This window comes from Polistes fuscatus, unplaced genomic scaffold (genome assembly GCF_010416935.1).
Source record: "Polistes fuscatus isolate 324 unplaced genomic scaffold, CU_Pfus_HIC Scaffold6, whole genome shotgun sequence".
NCBI lineage: Eukaryota > Metazoa > Arthropoda > Insecta > Hymenoptera > Vespidae > Polistes > Polistes fuscatus.
In genome coordinates this window covers 6,348,810-6,370,005 of record NW_025113140.1, presented here as the reverse complement: position 1 = coordinate 6,370,005, position 21,196 = coordinate 6,348,810, and the positions used below count along the sequence as shown (strand labels likewise).

Sequence of the window (21,196 nt, the reverse complement as noted above, 5' to 3'; positions counted from 1 at the left end):
GAAATAGCGCATATTTATACCTATTTTTCCATATAAAACTTCAAGTAGATTTTTCGGCGTCTTTCATATTTCAAATATTTGAGAATGACTAGAAAAGTACAGACATCTTACGTATTTAATAAGATCGCAAGATACTAAGACTTCTTACAGGCATATTTGGAACACCCAAAAAAGGAAGTTAAAGGTTCGTCTTATCGGTATACTTATTATTTATGATACTGTTTTATAATAAGATAAATACCAAGTAACAAAAGTAATTAATAAAGCAGTTGTGGGAATACTATTAAGGAAAATGGATAGTTTCCAAACGTTTCTTATAATAAATGAAGAGTACATACTCTTTCCCATAGACAATTATCTTCTACATATTTCTATATATTAATGAAAAATGAATAAAAAATCTGAAGATTTAAAAAGAAACTAATTGTAAGTAACTTATTAAAATGCTATTTTAAACGGTCAGCAAAATGAAAATTCTTTCAATTAGGTAGACATTTTCTAAAAAGGGAAATAAATATTCGTGAATTTTTTCTATTGCTAGATTCGAAGAAATTTCTTGCAAGCTATTGTACATATGTCTTGTGAGCCATGTTAGATTTTACAAATTTTTAACAGCATTTTTAAAATCCGTGTGCCTAATTGCAGACCCGATCTATGAAATAAAACCAAATCTTTGATCGCTTAATTGTTCTCTAAAGAAAAAAATTTACGTTGATAAAAAAAAGTTGTATATAAAATGTATCTTATACAAGAAAAAAAAAGGATTTTAATTTTATATTCTTTTTAATTTTCTCTCTCTGTGTAATCATTTTAAATAATTATTTGGACAGAATTTCATTGAAAGTAAGTTACTATTAAATTTGTGTATATACAACTCTAGATTTAAAAGAAAAAAAAAGAAGAAAGAAAAAATCTAGAAATGATTTAGATAATTAGAACTAATTTAGATAAGGGAATAAATGTTGGGCCAATGGCAATACCATCGAAATTAATATGTTATTAAATTTTCAAAATGATCATTCGTATAAACATATAATGAATTTACAATTTGATTAAACAACACACAAACCACCTTCGACTCATTCTATTCAATAATAAATAATCTATGATGGTAGAAAGTTAAGACAAAATATATTATGTATAATGAAGATAAAAATAAAGTAAATGTGACTTTCGTATTTACATATGTACATACATATATGCATGCTTACATAGGTACATATAAATGCATGCATAGATGCAAACACATTATGTATAAATAATTTCCCTTCCATTGATAACAAATAATTATCTTCTAAAAAAAAAATAAATTTGTTTTTCATATTAAATATTAAATAATAATAATAATAATAAATTCATATGTTGGGTGTATATGCGCGCGCGTTATTTTGATAATGCGAATGATACATAACTATAAGTTGCTAGAAAATATTCGAATTTTCGTAACTAATCTATCATTGACATTGAAATGTGTTACATATAAAAAAAAATACAAAGTATACTTAGCATACTTTTGAATAAATGTTCACAGCCGTTTATCAGTTTGTTAATTCGAGTGAGTGATAAGCGTGAAAATGTTTGTATGCACATTAATAAAAGATAGCACAAATGGTAACCACACACGAGTATATAGATATTAGTATTTACTAAACGTTCGTGTCATTAATTAAGAGAGAAAGAGAGTGAAGTAACTATTATATATTTCTTCTTTATATTGTAGACATGTATACGTGTCGGTGACAAGACTAACAATTAATATTACAAGCAATAAGAAGGAAACACGTATGAAGAAATATTATTTCTAAGATGTTTCGATCGCAAATGTCATAAAAATGTCGTTGTTGATTTAAAGGTTAGAGTGTACGAGCATTCATATATTTATGTATATGCCGGGAGGTTTAATTAAATAGAAATTTCTCTACAAGTATATTTACAAAAGATTATCTATAAGTATTGAGATTGACTAGAGATTGATTTTATTTTCTTTGTTTTATGAGATTATTAATATTAAAGCTTGTTAGGTTTCAAGTATAATGGGTATCGATAGCATGAGGGTTGGTGGAGGCAGATGTTCACCTCTTTTAGTTGGAGGACTTTTAATAGCGTGTTTAATGCTTATTTGCAACTGGTGGACTTTGTCGTCTGAAAATTTTGATTTAGTCCATCAAATCGATGAATTAAGCGAGCAGCTCAAAATAAGGTAGTGTATATTACATGTATATAGAAAATATATTTTTTATAATAATTCATATTACACTGCACAAATATTGTATCAAAGAGTTTCTTTACAGTGATTCAAAAAAATATACATATATGTATCATTACCAATTTAAATAAAATTGCATCTTTTATAGCGCAGAAGAAAATGATCAATGCATAACATTACGCAGTAAATTAGAGCAAAGATATAAACACATAGAAGATGAAGTAGCTTATTTGCACGTATCTTTAGAAAAACAAAATGAGTTTAACAAAAAGCAGAAAGAAGAATTTGAAAATTCTATAGCAATATGTAAAAGTGAATTGGACTCAAATAAAATGGATGTAAAAAGAAAAGAAAATGAAAAACTTCAAGAAGAATTGGACAAAGTGTGTCTCTACTCTTTTTTATATGAAATATATTATTTGTGTGTAATAGGTATTAAATTATTAATAACATAACTTCTATAGGTCAAAGATGAAATGGAAAAATTCAAACTTGCCTATAATGCCCCGGTTGATAACATTAGATCTGATCCTACGTTAACACGTAAGTTGTTATTTCCATAAAACATAGTATTTTACTTAATATTTTCATTTTCAATAATATATTTACACATTATAAATTATGCATTCACACACACACACACACACACACACACACACACACACACACACACACACACACACACACACATATGCATAATTTAATATATAAATTATATGAACATTTTTTCTATTATTTTTCAATTTATTCATTTATTACGTTTTAATCCTATTTATATTTGTTATTGAATATATTTAAAACTAAATTATTAATGCAATGTGCTTTATATATATTTAGAAATAGTAATTAGAATGTTAGAAAGTTAAAATGGGTATTCTTATTTGTTCAAGTCGAATCAAGTTAAATCATTTGTAAAAACTAAAAAAGTATCGCCTTTTATTTGTAATTGTTGACTTATGCTAGTATCATAAAATATTATCAGACTCTGCTGATTTAGCTACAAGAAAGGTCATTGATGGTAGTCAGTTACGTCTTGTTCGGGACTCTGCTATAAGAATATCTGTAGCTGGTCAGCGTGGTTTGAAGTACCATCAAATTCCAATTCTACCATCAGATCCACCCGGTGCAGTGCGCTTAGCTCCTCGTCTTTCAGTAACAATGTTAAAAGGTAGTGGTACTTTCCTCAAAATTCAGGGGAAGAAAGAAACTGCCATTAAAATTCAATAGCTCAATTTTTTTGTTTACTCTTTTCATAGAAAAAAGGACATATTACACATCAATCAATAATTTTTTTTTATTCCTATAATTTTCCATAAAGAGATGATTTACAAAATTAATCAAAAATCTTAATATACAATTGAAAATCTCCTAGATTTTCAATCGAAAGAATATATATGGGGCATTCCACGTCAAATCGATCACTTTTGACCTCGAACACTTTCGATTTGTCTTAAACTTTTTTATCATTTTCTACCCCATTGAAAAACTCTCTGCGAATTTTTTCAAATAATCGTAACTTTGTCAAGAATTGACTTATCGGGACGTTTTTTTTTAATTTTTGTTTCTAAATGTACTTTTTGGAAAAAAATAAAAAAAAAATATTTGAAGTCAAATTCTTTAAGATATTTCGTTTTTTTGGAAAAAACCTCAAATTTTTCAAATTCTGGTATTTTTGATTTTTTTTGTATGCTTTCCTTTTAAACTTTGGTTCATTCTAAACTTAATTCCGAACTTCGTCTGATAGCCGAAATTTCTTTTTATTTTTTTACTTAATTAAAAATTTTTTTTTTTATTTTTTCGCAATTTAATTTTGCTTTTATAAAATAAACCTAAATAAATATATATATACATAAATATTTTTAAATCTATTTAATGATATCTTAGTTTAATTATATACTATTGAAAATTATAATTACAAAAAGATTGTAATACACCATTGGTCAATTTTTCAAGTCAATATAATTAACAATTTATTCAGGTTTCCTTGGTCGCTTAAATTATTTACAAACAGTATATTGTTCTAAATTAGAATAATTCCTTACAAAAAAAACACCATATGAAACCATAACGGTGAAGTTTTCGCCAATTGAAAACTACAATAAAACTGCAGAAGATCTAGTTGACCGATTTTAAAAACAAAAACCATTGCAGGAACTCAGCAGTTTCATAGTGTTATACCAAGCAATGATAGGTGTTTGTAAGGAATTTTTCTAATTTAGAACAATATACTGTTTGTAAATTATTTAAGCGATTAAGGAAATCTAAATAAATTGTTAATTATATTGACTTGAAAAATTGACCAATGGTGTATTACAATCTTTTTGTAATTATAATTTTCAATAGTATATAATTAAACTAAGAGATCATTAAATAGATTTAAAAATATTTATATATATATATATTTATTTAGGTTTATTTTATAAAAGCAAAATTAAATTGCGAAAAAAATAAAAAAAAAAATTTTTAATTAAGAAAAAAAATAAAAAGAAATTTCGGCTATCAGACGAAGTTCGGAATTAAGTTTAGAATGAACCAAAGTTTAAAAGGAAAGCATACAAAAAAAATCAAAAATACCAGAATTTGAAAAATTTGAGGTTTTTTCCAAAAAAACGAAATATCTTAAAGAATTTGACTTCAAATATTTTTTTTATATTTTTTTCCAAAAAGTACATTTAGAAACAAAAATTAAAAAAAAAACGTCCCGATAAGTCAATTCTTGACAAAGTTACGATTATTTGAAAAAATTCGCAGAGAGTTTTTCAATGGGGTAGAAAATGATAAAAAAGTTTAAGACAAATCGAAAGTTGTCGGGGTCAAAAGTGATCGATTTGACGTGGAATGCACCATATGCATTTGCTGTTAAAATTTGATGAATTTCAATTAGTAATTAATACTTATATAATATCAATTTAAATTTCATTTAGATTTTATAAATTTTTGTATGCTTGTTGTTATTATACGTATGTAACAAGTGAACAAATGGAATATACATCATTTTTTCAAGGAAAATTAATATATAATTTTTGTAATATAATTTTTCAGCTAAAAGAAATTCAATGCTGGAAAGTAGCACAATTGAAGGAATGAGAAATGACAAAACAGAGAAAATTGGTAATAGAAAATTTTAATCTATATATATATATTGGATTCGGGTATATATTGAATATATATATTATGTTATTAAACAAGTATATATTTCTAAGCAAATGTTTATCTTCATTCAGATATAAGTAATGAAGAAAACGGGGCAGCAGAAACTATTTCGTATGTAGAAAAGAGAAACAATCAATTGACGCATTAAATATTTCTGTGATATATTATGTACTTATTTACTGAAGTCTTGTCAATTAAAGCATAGGAAATAAAATGATGATGTATAATATTTAAGAAAATAATAATAGATTCATTTTGAAAATAATGTTCGAAGCTTCTAATATTTGGTTTTAATTATGTTACATAACAATGCTAAGTATTATTCTACTTATCCATTCGAAAAATATAATACAACTATATTTGTTTCAGTGCAAAATTGTAGAATATAAAGATTAAGTATAAGTACAATGTTATAACAATACAATGTATTTCTCTTTTAACATCCATTTCCCTATATATTTATGAGGAAATATAATTATCTAGAAATAACAAGGATTTATTGATACGATAAATGAATAATTTAATAATATTTAAATGTGGTAATACATAGAATAATATAAACTGTGTGACGTACAAATGTCATGTTATAAATAATATGATATGTACTGAAAGTAATTACCAACAGCATCGATATTTTTCTAAATCTTTTGTTACATTATTTTCTTTTTTGTTTGAACTATATAACAAATGAATTAATAACTTACATTTCAATTCACATTTAAGAACATTACGACGATTGAAATATAGTTATATTTCATACGATGAGTACGTTATGTGTATATTAAACGCATTATAAGGACGATTTTATTAAAATATACACATTGTACATAAATAATATTTAAGCTGCACGATTTAACGCTATGGATTGATATCCACATAACAAAATGTAGAATATTTTTGACTAGGATAGTATCAACTAACGACTAGATATTTATTGTGTCAACTTTTTCTTTTTTCTTATGCAATAACTTGGGTATAAAAATGTCTTTAATGTTAAAGACATATTAAAATATTCGTACGTACCACAAGTCAACTAATAAATAAAAAAATAAAGGAATAGCCTACAACTATTATATATTTACATATGATGGTCTTTGGATTGCTAAATATTACATATACTCTAATGTTAATATGTCCCGATTGTCCCTTCCAAAAGTCCTTATTTTTTGCGCGACTTTTATATCTAAATAAATATTAAACTGCAATTTTTATACACAATTCTGACTGTTACATAATTCCTAAAATAACTTCTGTTAAATTTAGTATAAAATATTATTATCAATATTTATATTGCCTTTTCACGTATAAAGCTTTTTTTAAAGGAAGATAAATAGGAATTTTACTAGCTTAGAATTTTTCACAAGTCAAACGATACGTTAAATATTTATTCTATAAAATGTTCATTTAACGTTTTATGTTCATGCACATATATATATATATATATACATTAATTGGTTTCCCCATTTAGCGATATACCAATAATATTTATCTCTTTGGATCTTTACGTCTGCAGTATTGTTTTATAAACAAATACATAAGAGCTTGTATATTTATCAACAGCCTTAGAGATGAGTAATATTTACGAATAATGTGCTAGACGTACGAAATAATGTCATGTAGAATGTATTGCTATAATACCTGTAAGTTTGAATTTAAAGTTGTTAATTCTTCTTTTGCTAAATTCTATATTAAACTTTATCGCTCTATAGGGCATGCTACAAAGTTTGTACCGACATAAGATAAATCTAATATAGAAACATGCCACTTCAATATATGCTTTCTTGTTTCAAAATGACAATGACCTATGACTTAGGTTTGAGGATAAGGCAGTGTGATGTTAGTAAATAATTAATTCCTAGGAAAGTACTCTAAAAATATAAAAATCATGACAATTTTTCTCTTCGTTGTAATTTAGCCCAAAAGTAATTGCTTCTCCTTCTATATCTTTAGCTAATGTAAAATATCTACTAAATTTCTTCAAAATGGGTCATCATTATGGAAAATAGTGATGATGATGATGTCTTCGTTTCCTTCTGTATATAAAAGCAAAAATTGAACGAAGACGCCACCAACGACTATGTTTGCGAACCGAATTATGTGATCTTTCTTTTGAGCGTATCTGTCGAACTAACGAATAAAAAGAATCGTCTATAAACTGTCGAAGTGCAGCAGATGTTTCATAAAATGGGCAGCCTAATTGTTCTGCTAGCGCTTTACCTTCTTCCATCGATACCTAAGAGGAATGTTGCATTGAAAACTTAACGTTTAGATGATACATCACACGTGCTATACTTTACCTCTCGTTGATGCTTCAAATCAAATTTATTACCAACCAATACAAGTGGAATATGCTCATTAGGCCGTACACGTGATATTGATTTACGATATTCTAAAGCTTCTTGAAAACTATGTCTATCTGTTACAGAATAACATATCATAAATCCTTCGCCACACCTCATATACTGATCACGCATTGCTGTAAATTCTACCTGCTTTCAAGATCACATACAATATACAAATATGTTATATCAAATTACTGAATGGACAATGAACAAATACCAGACCTGTCCAGCAGTATCTAAAATATCCAAAAGTGCTGCTTCTCCATCTATTACTGCTTGTTGTTGGTATGAATCTTCTGTTAAAAGAAATAATACACGTTAAATAGGAAAATATATAATGCAAATCAAATGATATCTTACCTATAGTTGGGTCATGACATTCGAGAAAACTATGACTTACAAATTGTAAAGTTACAGCTGAAAAAGAATTTATATTAATGAACGTATTCTGTGTGTGTATATTTGTTATATATATACATGTACATATGAATGTATATACTACATTTGCCTAAATAAGTGTATTTTTATTCCAAGCCGATATTTCAATAGAAAAATAAATACCTGATTTTCCAACACCACCATCACCCAAGACAACTATCTTGTAAACTCTAAGCCCACTCCTTGTTGTAGGCTGTGACCCTAACGACATGTTGCCCTTGGCGTTTATTGTTGCATTTTTTTCTTGTAAAATGTCAAGTGACATCATAAAAAATTTGTGCGAGTTGAAAATGTAGCCTTTTTCCTAGATCTATATTTACCATTGAATATTTTCAATACGACCGCAACATATGTATTTGATTGAACAATAATTTATTTTTGTACAGACAACCCAACTCCATTTTATATTCAAACAAATGAGATTCATATTTAATCTCATCTGCAAAATGTTACATCGCAATACTTTCTTTTAGGCTTTCTTGAAGCTTAACATTGATCATTTAAAGAAATGATTTAAACGAATCATTTAAATGTACTCTTTATTAAAGTTAGACAAGGCATGGCTTAAACGCACGGCCCTGACAGAACATTCACGATGATCCACGACCATCCACGAGACAACTCGGAGCAACCATATATTGACACATTAAAATACATGTATTTAATGCAGTGGCGACATCTTCGTTTATTTTCCCTCGAAACCTCCCCCTTTCCTTGTAGTCGAAAGTACATACACTCTTACGTATTTTTTCTATACTCGTTTATTTATCATATATATATATTACACGTGCTTTATATTACAATACAACGAATTATTTAAGTTTTAATGAAAATATCAATTGGACAATTTTATTAATAATGCTACGAATTACAAATCGAGGCGATACACAGGAAACATGTCAGTTCTATATACAGTTACGATCTGTATTGTTTCTATACTTGCCGAGTATGATATAACTAATTATTTCATTTTAGAAATCTTTTCAATAAGGATCATCGTCAATCGGTTTCTTTTGCGGATATTGCTTATAATACCATTCCAAGTATTCTTTTTTACGTTGTTCACGACGTGTAAAGTATTTAGGATACATAGCTTTTTCTATTGGATGCCATTTATCTAGTAAGCTATCAGGGACTATGGAATCTCGATTATATGCAACACCTCCTGGAGCATCGGGATATATGAATGGTTGAGGATGTTGTCTTTTAAATAATTCCTCTTCTCCTTCATGTAACAGATGCTTCGCAAATCTTAAATCTGCGATACGTGCATTTTTATCGAAGCGTTGCCGAAGTTTTACAGCCTGATATCTAATAAAAAAAAGAAAATAAACGTTCGTCATTTTATACTGTCGTAATACATACGATATAATTCGTATGTAATATATATAATATGACAAATGTTAAATAATTGATTATTCATTATAATACCTGAATTCCAATCGATCATAATAATATGCCTTAAGACATGTCAAAGCTCGTTTGTATAAGCTACAAACTTTTTGAGAATGACTTACAATTCCGGTTGGTAATTGTGCCATATTTTATAATTTCTCAATTGAATTTTATCCTCAATTATAAGATTACATGATCAGGATGAACTATACTTGTATCATCTTTAACCTACAAATTCAAGAATATTTCTTGTTATATTTGGAATGATGTATGCAGCGACATTCGGTGGATTTTTCTCAAAGTTTCACGTAATGGCAGTACATTTAAATTGTCCCTTTGTGTCTCCATTTGTAAATGTATTAAATATATCATTTTGTTTGTTAAATATTCGTCTTTAAACATTAATCAGAATAAAAAAAAGTTTTAAATTAGTTTAAATTTATCGATACTCGTATTCGATATAATATAAAAGGGTATATGATTGATATAAAAAGTTGTACGCGATTGGTTGACTTATCAATAGGTCGATTTATTGGTTAATGAAAGGTGTTTATTTTTCTCTTTTTATACATAAAATCTTTTTCTCTTTGAAAAATAATTAAGATTAATGGATTATGTACTTACAATATTAAAACGAATAAATAATAGATTAATCTATATTATTGAGAAATTAGAATTATAAATTCAAATGGATTTGAAATTAAAACGTTATTTGTCGTTACTTCCGGTTAGAAACTGCGACGGAACTAGAGTAAACGTTAAGCGATGGCGTCGCCCAAACGATATTGTCGTATGCAGTTGTCGTTTCATTAACGGACCCTTTACATTTCTAGCTTCTATAGAAGAATTTCTGTGGATTTGAGGTACTTAACAAACTGTTCACGACCGATTCTTACCGAGCGACTGTACGCTCAAGCGTACGATACGTTGCTTTAATTTGCAATCCCATCAAAGCTGTATATGATAAAGATGATGCGCTCTACTATCCAAATTTTCATTTTTGTCGCATTATGTGGATAAGAATGAAAGATTGCGCGAAAAATCTGTTTAAAATGATAGATTTTATATTTGAATGAAATGTGAAATAACATGGAGTCAACTGGTTGTTTCATATATACTTTTGTATAATGAAATTTCCAATACATTTTTTGTAATTATTTTTCATGTCTTTTTGTTTTTTTTTCTACTTTCAGATAAAAAAAGAACTTAACAGGAAAATACACGATGATGCCAACAATGCCACCAGATTCTCATAAAATTTCTTTAAAAATAATAGAAGCTATTAAACAACATCCTGTTCTTTATAGTTCAGAAGTTAAGGGATCTTCTATTAAGCTTCAAGAGTTTAAACAAAAAGTTTGGAAACGTATTTCGGATGAACTTGGTCTCGATCGTAAGATTATATTATATTACGTACATTATAAATTAAAATAGACATTATTTTTTCATGAGATCATGTTAATAATAAAGTTATTTAATCGTGATATATGTATTTGTGTTATGACAGCAAGCTGGGTCAGATTAAGGTGGAAAAATCTACGGGATACCTATTGTCGTATCTTAAAGTACAAAAATAAGACTGAGAAAGGTGTGAGAAGAAAGAAATGGATTTTTGAAGATCATTTGAGTTTCTTAAAATTTCCGTAAGTAGTTTGTATAAATATAATTGATATCAATTATTAATATGTACATAATATGTTGAATGTAATTGAGTATATACATATTTAATTAGATATGAACCAGATTATCAACCTCAAACTATAGAATTGTCGGAAGAATATATACAAGACATAAATGCAGGTGGAATAAGTTCAGAAGGTCTACTGGAACAATTGGAAGATCGCAATGATGAAGATTATGATGAATATATGGAGGTGCTCGAAGAGACTATGGCGGATCCAGTTTTAGTGGATACCAATTCTTTGGAAATGTTAAATGCCAATGATCAACAATTAGAAGAAATTAAAAAAATAGAAAGGGAGCAGATGCAACTACACAGTCAAGATGTGGATACTTATATTCAACAAATACAATCAAAATATAGAAAGATAAGACCCAAAAAGTCGAAGGCTGAAAATCCGTCTAGTACAGAGGTGCCTAACACGTATAGTATTTTAAAGACTACTTCCAAAAATAAAAATGTGGTCTCTATCGATAACAATACTATAACCAGCCCTATTTTCGTAACCAGTTCAACTACTATGACTACATCTACCAAGCCTATCAAAGAATTAAATAATATTCAAGAAGACAGAGAAAGGAATCCAGAACAAGTTTATTTAGCTCCAGAAGAGAAAAGCAGTATAGAACTGTTTTTTGACAGTATGGCACAAACAGTCAAGAGATTACCACCAAAAGCTCAAGCCGATATAAAATTGAACATTTGTAAAATTGTTACAGAAGCAGAGGTACGCTTTTCTGGACAAAATATAGCGCAAAGTACCCAACAATTTATAACGCCACCAGGCATGATTCCGAAACTGGTATTGATTCCTTGCGATATGATAGACCATCAGAACAATAAAGGTTGACAATTTATAAGTTGTAAATATCATCATCGGGGCAAAAATATTATCGTTGAAAATGTTTATTTCATTTCATACATATAACATCATAATTTGTTTCCTTGTTCAAATACTTCTCATTAAAAGCACATTGCGCATAAATTGAGTAGGATCATATTCGTATGATTTTTGTAAAAATCTATGATTGCTTTTATCAAGATTATTTTTTCTTGCGTTATTTTTGTTAAACTAGAATAATATGAAAGAAGAAGAAGTAGAAAAATATATAAAATACTCTATATTTTTAATCATATAGTAAATTTATACTGTTGTGTCTTTCTTTTAGTATTTTAACTTCTATTAATTTCTATTAATAGTTAAATTTAATGATACAGATACAGAAAGTTTTAAACAATTCGTAAAATGAAGTATTGAAAATGCAATGAGTTAACTAATTGGTTTTTTTACAGTTAACAGAATTATATAATTTAAGAAATTAAAATAATTATAGTTGTACATATATAAGGAATTTGTAAATATTAAAAAATACACATTTATCCATTATATATTAAGGAATTTTTAATAAAAAGAGCAAATTACATTTGTATATATATATAATAATGTTTAGTAGATAACTAATATAGCGACGAAATTTACACATTATTTATTAAACTAGAAACTTTATTGCTATATAATAGTCAAAAAAAAAACAATATTAAATATATTATTAGTATCCTTATATTATATTTATCATGTTAGATAATTATTTGCTATTTCTTTTATTTGTTTATATATTTTCGTTACGAAGAATGACTGTATATACTTATACGTGTATATATACTTATATATGGGTATTTCTCGACTGTACCATGAGAAGATTTCCGTTTTATAGGAAATAAGAGAGTGTATACAGACGATAGGAAAACCGATCGTGTGTCCCACTTTGGATCCTTGCGAAAAAAGCTTGGATTACACATCGTGGGTCGAAGTAGTTCTTAATGGAAGCTCGACCTCCAGCATAGGTATCACATAGTTCGTGCAAACCTAATTGGATAGAAATGTAACGAAACCGTTTTGCGTTCTTTGTGGGATACCAAGACTAATTTGATTACTTTCGTGTCAGCCATTCACACCCACTTGTCATTCTTTTATGCATTAACTGCCATTCTTAATAAATCTATTGGCAAAATTGATCATTTTCTTCATATCTATATTATTAATAACAATTAATAACAATTTTAGCGGTAGATTGCTATTCTTTTATATATGTATATATGTATAGCCTTGGGATCAAGTACACATGTTTTCCATCAGCACGAAAGTTTAAAAGTAAAAGGCCACTGTTATCGATAAAAATACATTCTCAATGTTAGTTGTTACATAGGTGATAGTATCATTCACAAATGACCATGTTTTATTTAAACTGTTGTATTGTTTAAAAGAACTATTTTAGTAAGGTCATTTTAGTAGGAATATTTTTGTACTTCCTGTTTTTTCTTTTAAACACATACTTTTTTAAATACAGAAATAACAGATTAATAATCAAGATATGTTGATTATTTATTAAAAACAAGAAATGTTTAATTTTATTCGCATTATTTCTTTCGTAAAGACAATCTTTTACTTGCTATCATATTTATTATCGTATTAATAACTTAAAGTAATTATATTAAAATGTTTAGTTATTGCATTGATCGATGTTATTTATACATTAGATCTGATGTATATACATGCACGTAAAAGTAGTCAAAGCTGTCTTCTATGCCGGGTTATCGATTGCGATAGACTACAGCCAGTCTGACTAGATGCAGAGTCGACTACTGGAGACGAGAGAAGAATTTCTACACATACTCCACAGTCTATTTTTTTATAATATATTGCAATGCAACTAATTCCTTTCGATTACATATTATACTTTTGTTATTGCCAATCGCCTAGTACAACGATATTCTTGAAAGATCGTTTACGTAATAGCGAGCTTCTGCGCTGCAAGAGCAATCCTAATCAAAAAATGAAATTCAACGTAACAACATTGGTACTAGAGGACGATCTTATCTTTTTTATCTTCTACATCGAAAATAATACTTCATTGTGAAGTATTTTTATTCGTGAAATAAACGAATAAACGAAATATTAGGTCGGCCAATAAGTAATTTAAACAAAAAGACTATTTGAAATCTATAAAAAGCATGTATAGTCTGAAAACGGAGATTCTAACGAGCAATTTAAAAAAAAAAAAGAGTTCGTTGTTTTCGGTTAAATTTTGTAGTATTTATTTGGATTTGAGGATAAACAACGAAAAGATGTATTTTCGTGCGATTATGCTTTTTTTTCATTTTAGTTGAGGAAAAACTGCAGTACGAACAGATAAAAAGATTTCTGTTGTTAATGATGATGGTGCTGTGAATGAAAAAATGATGCAAAGGCGATTCGAAAAGTTTCGGTCTGTAGATTTTAGTATTACCGATGATAAACGTTTTAGCAGATCTATTGTGATTGATAACAATCAAATTTTTATTTTAATTAAAAGGTAATCACAAGACGAGTACTGAAATATTAGAAATATCGAAATTTAGTGTTACGACGAACTATTTGCATCGAATTGATATAATTTCCAAACGACTTTACTTATTGGCCAATCCAATAAATATGTTATATGTACTTTAAGGAGAGACACAGTATCGACTCGTGTAATAATTTAACGTATTAATATATAGAAAGAAAAACAAGAGAAAGAGAAAGACCACAGACAATTGAAACGAACTCTTGAAATTAATACTAATGAATTAATGAATTATAAATGAATGATATACGAAGTGTTGAGTGTGGATCACTTTGCAAGTCGTGTTCAGTTTGTGTCTGGGTTTTAGTCGAGCAGAAGAAGAAGAAGAAGAAGAAGAGGAAGAGAAAGAGGAAAAGAAGGGGACGATATCAGGGCGTCGTCGGCACGTCAAAGTGCCTAGCATCACGAGGAAACACTCGAAATAGAGGTGGTTAAAGAAGAAGATCAAGAAAAAGCTCACTGCAGATTATACACAGCGTCGATATATCGTACTTTTGTATATAAGGCGGGACCTCCGCATTCGAATTTGCCAGGGTAAACAGGTTTCTAGGTCATCTTCGAACAGATTTTTGGCATGTGAACGTTAACGGAGATCTCTCTCTCTCTCTCTTCTTGGATTGGCTAGTTCGTGAAATTTCGAGAAGCCAACGGCCCAGCTTTGCGTATAACGCGAATACTCTTGATTATCGAGAGTCAGCCAAGTTCTTGTAGGGTTTCATTTTCTATAACGGGTCACGCTACCCTGATCGGTCTTTACTCTCTCCCTCTTTCTTCCCCTGCATTATTTATTTATTTTTTTCTTGTCAAGTATATCCTCGTAATATAGGAGTTTTCTAGTAGCTTAGTCCTTTATTAGGTTTCGTTTTATTGTGATTTCGACCAACAAGGGCAATAGCCTATTATTTTTAATGCGTGCGTGTGCATTTCTCTTTCTCTTTCTCTCTCTCTCTCTCTCTTTTATTCAAGGATATCAGTTTTAAATCTTGACGAGCTATAAGACCTTAAGTGGGTTAAATTTAGTTAGCGATTTTACAAATGAATTATTCTTTTTCGAGAGTCTTTAGATTAAACTTTGTCTTCGGTTTGTAAAAATACAAAAGTAGAAAGTCACTTGAAAGAGTAATTGACTTTTAAAATGAGGTAGTAACATTTCTGGCCTACCCTATAGATAGCCAACTAATTTAGCTAGCCAAATTTACCAAATTTTCTTGCTCATTCTTGCTCATTCTCGTTCATCAACAGTATCTTCTTCGTCATTTATAGACTAGCAAGGCTTAGAGCTTGCTCGTAAAGCTTTCTCATAGGTCTTTGAGTGAAAGCTTTGGTGTTGCCTTGACGTAATTGATTTCGTAGAGTGACTAGATACCCGTGGAGAAAGGTCGTGCCGTTGTTGTATTAGATGATAATGATCGAAAAACGAAAGAGAGGAACACACACACACGTATACATATATATACAATGTGATAAAAAAGGGGTTCGATATTTGAAGGACTTATAGTACTCACCGAGATAAGTAAAAAATTAACATGAGTCCTAAAATCAACCCTTTATTTATGAACGTTCGATATCATAAGCGAGTCTTTTGATAACATATTGAATTTGTGCAGAGAAATTTGCTCAAAAATACAGACCGTCTACAAACCTTGTAAGCATATTCTACGCTCAAAAATAAGAAAAAAATGTTATATAAACATAAGTCATTTAAATCATATATATAAGTGTGTCGTGTGAAACGGTATCGAGGACTGGGGTAAAAGAGCAAACTTATCAGAAGAAAAGTCTACTGACCCATATTATCGAACGACCAGCTTTAAAATCAATGTTGGATTCGTTAGGAATGCGAATGACGTTCAAAACGTATTCTCATCCCTTCCCTTTCGTAATATGGCAAACGACAATGAGGCAATCCGAGTAAACTTTCAAGAAGTGTGTCTTGCTTGCTACATTTTTCTACATTTCTCAAAATCTACTATGAATAATGTAAACGGGATCGATGCCCAAGTAGTGGATATGGGAAGAAATAAAATCCTTTGAATTCTTATATCGAACTTAACTCGATATAATTTGATACTGCGTTTTATAACAATTTAATATTATAATAAATAATGTCAATTTGAATAAGTAATGAAAAATTACTTTAACGTAAGAGAGATCTTAACCGAGTCTTATTACAACGAAAAAGACTTTTTGTTAATCACATTTCTTTCGATTAATTAAATGGAGTATCATGTGTCAGAGATGACTCAAGAATTCAACAGAAAACTAAATACTGTTGTCACGTAAGCGATGACCTCATAGTGCAAAAGGTTAACATTCCATTCATTTTCTTTTTCATAAGTCATTAAAATGACAAATTACTCGACGACTCATTTCTTCAATACCGATATTGCCGATACCGATAATTCCTCTTAAGACAAATTAAGCACTTATACCTATCAAGGAAAAAGAAAGAACAAAAAACGGTAAATATTCGTATAAAATACACATTTAATCTTCCGACTTATGATTTGATTTAAATCATTTTTCATATAGATATTCATAATTACAAAGAAGCTGACGGGAGGTGTAACTTTGATATTGGATTACTATAACAAAAGTGTAGGACCTTTTCATTTCATTTGCGAGACCGAAGGATTAAGATTAAAAAATAAAGAAAAAGAATAAGACCTTAGAAGAGGGTTTCAAGTTAGTCTCGCCCATATTTACCCACCGTTCAATCAAATATTCTCATGTCACGCATATTTTCATTACGAAATAATAGAAGAAGAAAAAGCAAAAACGAGAGTGAGAGAAAGAGAGAAATAAGAGGTCGATATGCGAGGTATCAATTAATCGGTATATCGATTAACAAGGTTCTCTTATAACATCAAAAATCGGAGATGAAGTAATAAACGCGCACGTGGAAACTTAAGTCTCTTTCTTTCTCTTTTTCTCATTTATTCAGTTACTTACTCACACACTGATTTCCGAAAGCGACGTAGAGAGATGCTAAGCGAACGTCCTTCGACGAGAGTACGATCGATGCCGCTTTTATCGCGAGACCCGTTGCGTTCTGACGCTAGCGTGTGCGAGTTTCTTTCATTTGTAAACATCTTTATTCTATTAAAAAATTAAAATTATTTATTATATGCTAGTAATATAAGAACTTGACACGTTCTATAATGCAAATACACACATCAATTTTTCATTATATTTCCCCATAAAAGTAATATAACATACTGTAGAAAAATACAAAAGGAAAGAAAGTAAATAAAACACATACTTTACAATAACGAAGGTGAGAAATAAAATTAAAATTTAAGAAAAAAAAAGTTCACTCAAGCGAGACTCGATCTACAGTGACATTGTGGTAACGAGTCTGCGTTGTTACGCATTACGCTACTAACAGTTCAAGAAGAGATGATTTTAAGAATGATAATAAAATTTCTTCATTTGATATTTGGAAAGGGTTGAATATTTGCATCTACTCCTGGGATTCAATGTATAGTCTTAACGGACTCCTACAAATATGTAAAGTTTCCAAAAAATCTGAGGGTTGCGAGGTTCATCGAGCCCTTGTTAGTGATATTCTATCCTTGAATATCGAGTGATTCCTGGTGTCGAAGGTAGAGTCGAAGGAAACCAAAAAGATTCGCACGCGCGACTCGTAGGCGGCAGGTGAGCTTCGATAAAGCGAAAGGAAGAGAGAGAGAGAAAGAGAGAGAGAGACGATTGACGCGCGTGGGTGGTTGGTCATGGAATTATACGTCGAGCGTAGTCTGCTTGTAGCAGGAAAAGTGGGAAAAGCTAGCAAAGAGTGAGAGAGAGAGAGGGACGAGGACGAAAAGGGGTAGGTGGGTGTCGGGAAGGAAAAGGCGAAGGTGGGATAACGAGTCGAGTTGAGCTGAACCGGCGCGGCTCTAGCACATGCGCGCCTTTTCCGGATTATCTCTACGACTTTCAGACACGGCAGTCCAATTGAGACCGTTCTACCGTACGCACCGTTCACTAATTCGCACCTAATTCGGACACACCAAGTTCCTCTTTCCCTTTCGTACATTATTATCTCAGTGTCTGTCTGTCTGTCTTTCTGTCTTTCCGTCTGTCCGTTTATTAATTATTTTTTATTCATTCATAATCCGTTAGTTCTTTATCTTTTTTACTAATCATTCGTTTTCATCTTTCTATTACTCTTCCTCTGTTCGTTTGTCTCTATTCGACGGTAAAAAAAATAAGTCTAGGAGGAGTTTGAGGGTAACGCGCGCGCGCGCGAAAACTCGACTGCTGTTACTACTGCCGTTGGTGCTGATTATCGATGAGAGTAGTATACGCCGTCGCTAGCCGGTCAGCGGCACCATCGTCGTCGACGTTAACAACGACGATGCATTTGGGTGCGTTTTTTATGCTCCTTGGTTCATATGAAAAGAGAGATCAAAGAGAAAACGACGTGATGTATTAAGACAAAAAAAAAACATACGATAAATAAGAGAATACATTTGGCGTAGAAGATAATGTGATGACGCGATAATTATTATTATTTTATTATTAGCGATATTGGTATAAAAATAAAAATTAATTTAAAAGGAATTTGTCGTTATCGTAAATAAGTTGATGTCTCGTGCATTTCTCTTCGATCGTCTCGTCTGAGAGACGCAGGAAGACAGGGAGCTGTTGCAACAGCGACGACGGCCCGAGTGGGTGGTGGTGGCGGAGGAGATGGAGGAGGAGGTAGAAGGGGAAGGCAAAATGAGGGAGGAGGGCTGGTGGTAGTGGTGGTAGTAGTGATGAGGGTAGAGGAGGTGGTGGAAAAGCAGATGTAGTAGGTGTAACGTCGTCGCCGTCGCCGTCGTTGTCGCCGCCGTCGTCGTCGTCGTCGTCGCCGTCGCCGTCGCCGTCGTCGTCGTCGTCGTCGTCGTCGTCGTCGTCGTCGTCGTAACGCGACGAGCGAGTAGTAGTAGTGATACGACGAAACTAAGTGGCCGCGAACGTGAGTCGGGTACGATACGTAACCTCCGCGAATCTCGTGAACGAGGAAGTGCGTGCGTCAGAGTAGTAACTACTTTGGGGAGGAGGAAGAGGAAGAAGAGAAGAAGTGCAAGTAGAAAGAGGAAACGGAAGCGGAAGTGGAAGAAGAGAAAGAACAGGAGGAGGAGGAGGAAAGAAGGAGGGGAAAGGAGAAAAGAAAAGGATTCCTACTGCTCCTCCGTCGTTTGCCCTCCCTTATTTTCTTCCTACCTCCCTCTCCGACGCGTCGTGGTCGCCGTCGCCGTCGTCGTCGTCGTCATCGTTGTCCTCGTTGATTTGGTCGTCGCTGCTGTTCGTCCGGTTAGGTTTCGTGCGGCGACGCGTCGTACGCGCACGGTTTTTCTCTACTTTCTAGTCTGACTAGTCGATTCAAATCAAGTCGAATCGAATCGAGTCGAGTCCGGTCTTAATAGTTTGTCATCGTCGTCGTCGTCGTCGTCGTCGTCGGGGCAGCAGCGGCGACAAGCGGCGGCGGCCGACAACATAGAGCGTCGTCGTCGTCGTCGTCGTCGTTGTCGTCGTCGTCGTCGTCGTCGTCGTTGTCGTCGTCGTCGTCGTTGTCGTCGTCGTCGTCGTCCTCCTCTTTCTCCTCCTCCTCCTCGGCTCGTCCTCGGCTCGTCCACGTCCACGTCCGTGATCTTAGGAGATTGGACGAGTGCGGTGCGCGCGATCCCTTATTTCTTTTCTCTCTCATCTAGGGAATCGAACGGGGCGATTCGTTGGCGGCAAACACAACGGCGGAGTGCTTAGAAATCGCGAATAAATGTGTCGGTCACGGTATAAGACGTGAGAGAAGAGAAACGGGGGCCACCGGCAAGCCGAGGTTTATTTTTAGTGGCAAGCGCCAAGCAGCAAGCGGAGTGGTATAAACGGCGCGCACAGTGGCCCGATGAAGCGGCGTTTGTGACATCAAATTTCTCCTCTCTTGCCACCTCGAGAACGGACACCCCGAGACATCTCGCCGTCGGACCATCCACGGTGAGTATTCGATTGATTCCGACTCGCGACCAAGTACCCGCCCCCTTTTCAACCTCCAGGCTAACCTCCACCCATCCCTTCTCGAGAAAGAGAAAGAGAGTGTAGGTGTCTTCTCTCTCTCCTCTCTCTCTCTTTCTCTCTTTTTAGCCCCTTTCTCTCTCCCCTCGTCGCTCCGACATTCGCTCGACCAACCAACCGACCACAACCACCCCCACCAGGGTGGCTTGCACTCAGCCAAGGCGAAGCGGAACAGGAGGAAGACAACGATAAAGAGGAAGAAGAAGAGGAAAAAGAGAAAGAGAGTGCTCCTCGATCGCAGGTGGAATCGTGAAAATTATGTAACGACCGCCGGCTCCGGGTCCGGCCAGGGCCATCGAAAGATGATTCTCCTTTTTCCTCTTGCGCATCTTTCTCTCTCTCTCTCTCTCTCTCTTGCACACACGCACACACATACGCACGCTTCCTCCTTCTCCTCCTCCTCCTCCACTTCCTCCTTCATCTTTCCTCCTCTTAACCTTCCTCTTTCTCTCTCTCTTTCTCTCAGCCGCCACCCCTTCTCAACGAACATTATTTCGGGAGTGCCAGGCCAGGCAGAGCCTCGAGGTTACTCGTA

General features: G+C 32.2%; 5 protein-coding genes across 22 annotated transcripts in view; 3 read left to right on the top strand and 2 right to left on the bottom strand.

Annotated features, from left to right (window-relative positions):
* Positions 1-1,340: 1,340 nt before the first annotated feature.
* LOC122523168 lies at positions 1,341-5,778 on the top strand. 2 transcript variants are annotated; one of them, XM_043644802.1, is made up of 8 exons: positions 1,341-1,611; positions 1,721-1,852; positions 2,022-2,200; positions 2,355-2,589; positions 2,671-2,749; positions 3,189-3,374; positions 5,249-5,317; positions 5,431-5,778. In XM_043644802.1, exons 3-8 carry the CDS (start codon positions 2,034-2,036, stop codon positions 5,505-5,507), a joined length of 813 nt encoding a protein of 270 aa, XP_043500737.1. In that variant the 5' UTR covers positions 1,341-1,611; positions 1,721-1,852; positions 2,022-2,033; the 3' UTR covers positions 5,508-5,778. The 2 variants fall into 2 exon arrangements, with proteins under 2 accessions (XP_043500737.1, XP_043500738.1); XM_043644803.1 differs by having other exon boundaries at positions 1,341-1,652.
* A 1,252-nt stretch (positions 5,779-7,030) lies between these two features.
* On the bottom strand, positions 7,031-8,809 carry LOC122523169 (ras-like protein rasD). Of its 2 annotated transcripts, XM_043644805.1 has the most exons (6): positions 8,460-8,809; positions 8,263-8,382; positions 8,062-8,118; positions 7,924-7,997; positions 7,657-7,848; positions 7,031-7,592 (listed from the first exon to the last, which is right to left on the bottom strand). In XM_043644805.1, the coding sequence occupies exons 2-6, from the start codon at positions 8,348-8,350 to the stop codon at positions 7,353-7,355; spliced, it is 651 nt and encodes a 216-aa protein (XP_043500740.1). In that variant the 5' UTR covers positions 8,351-8,382; positions 8,460-8,809; the 3' UTR covers positions 7,031-7,352. The 2 variants fall into 2 exon arrangements, with proteins under 2 accessions (XP_043500740.1, XP_043500739.1); XM_043644804.1 differs by having other exon boundaries at positions 8,263-8,809.
* Positions 8,810-8,954: 145 nt separating this feature from the next.
* Positions 8,955-9,797, bottom strand: LOC122523170 (NADH dehydrogenase [ubiquinone] 1 beta subcomplex subunit 9). Its single transcript, XM_043644806.1, has 2 exons — positions 9,571-9,797; positions 8,955-9,450 (listed from the first exon to the last, which is right to left on the bottom strand). Exons 1-2 carry the CDS (start codon positions 9,678-9,680, stop codon positions 9,123-9,125), a joined length of 438 nt encoding a protein of 145 aa, XP_043500741.1. The 5' UTR covers positions 9,681-9,797; the 3' UTR covers positions 8,955-9,122.
* Positions 9,798-10,245: 448 nt separating this feature from the next.
* On the top strand, positions 10,246-12,083 carry LOC122522832. Of its 2 annotated transcripts, none has more exons than XM_043644138.1 (4): positions 10,246-10,397; positions 10,728-10,927; positions 11,042-11,177; positions 11,267-12,083. In XM_043644138.1, the coding sequence occupies exons 2-4, from the start codon at positions 10,759-10,761 to the stop codon at positions 12,063-12,065; spliced, it is 1,104 nt and encodes a 367-aa protein (XP_043500073.1). In that variant the 5' UTR covers positions 10,246-10,397; positions 10,728-10,758; the 3' UTR covers positions 12,066-12,083. The 2 variants fall into 2 exon arrangements, with proteins under 2 accessions (XP_043500073.1, XP_043500074.1); XM_043644139.1 differs by lacking the exon at positions 10,246-10,397 and adding an exon at positions 10,406-10,636.
* Positions 12,084-18,550: 6,467 nt separating this feature from the next.
* Positions 18,551-21,196, top strand: part of LOC122522830 (plasma membrane calcium-transporting ATPase 3) — an 84,740-nt gene continuing 82,094 nt past the window's right edge. For 13 of the 15 annotated variants that reach the window (XR_006305181.1, XR_006305182.1, XR_006305180.1 and 10 more), the window contains exon 1: positions 20,304-20,583. The gene's annotated coding sequence lies outside the window, so the exon portion shown is untranslated. Of the gene's footprint in view, positions 18,972-19,887; positions 19,906-20,303; positions 20,584-21,196 lie in introns of those variants that run through there. The other 2 variants (XM_043644125.1, XM_043644133.1) reach the window with 2 other exon arrangements.

What these genes read in the sequence shown, in the direction of transcription:
- LOC122523168 (XM_043644802.1), top strand. Translation starts at nt 2,034, where the DNA reads ATGGGTATCGATAGCATGAGGGTTGGTGGAGGCAGATGTTCACCTCTT. An exon ending in AGCGAGCAGCTCAAAATAAG is followed by an intron (nt 2,201 to 2,354) that starts GTAGTGTATATT and finishes CATCTTTTATAG; the next exon opens with CGCAGAAGAAAATGATCAAT. An exon ending in TGACAAAACAGAGAAAATTG is followed by an intron (nt 5,318 to 5,430) that starts GTAATAGAAAAT and finishes ATCTTCATTCAG; the next exon opens with ATATAAGTAATGAAGAAAAC.
- LOC122523169 (XM_043644804.1), bottom strand. Translation starts at nt 8,407, where the DNA reads ATGATGTCACTTGACATTTTACAAGAAAAAAATGCAACAATAAACGCC. An exon ending in ATGTCATGACCCAACTATAG is followed by an intron (nt 7,998 to 8,061) that starts GTAAGATATCAT and finishes TTCTTTTAACAG; the next exon opens with AAGATTCATACCAACAACAA. An exon ending in TTTTAGATACTGCTGGACAG is followed by an intron (nt 7,849 to 7,923) that starts GTCTGGTATTTG and finishes TCTTGAAAGCAG; the next exon opens with GTAGAATTTACAGCAATGCG.
- LOC122523170 (XM_043644806.1), bottom strand. Translation starts at nt 9,680, where the DNA reads ATGGCACAATTACCAACCGGAATTGTAAGTCATTCTCAAAAAGTTTGT. An exon ending in TATGATCGATTGGAATTCAG is followed by an intron (nt 9,451 to 9,570) that starts GTATTATAATGA and finishes TTTTTTTATTAG; the next exon opens with ATATCAGGCTGTAAAACTTC.
- LOC122522832 (XM_043644138.1), top strand. Translation starts at nt 10,759, where the DNA reads ATGATGCCAACAATGCCACCAGATTCTCATAAAATTTCTTTAAAAATA. An exon ending in GGATGAACTTGGTCTCGATC is followed by an intron (nt 10,928 to 11,041) that starts GTAAGATTATAT and finishes GTGTTATGACAG; the next exon opens with CAAGCTGGGTCAGATTAAGG. An exon ending in TTGAGTTTCTTAAAATTTCC is followed by an intron (nt 11,178 to 11,266) that starts GTAAGTAGTTTG and finishes ATATTTAATTAG; the next exon opens with ATATGAACCAGATTATCAAC.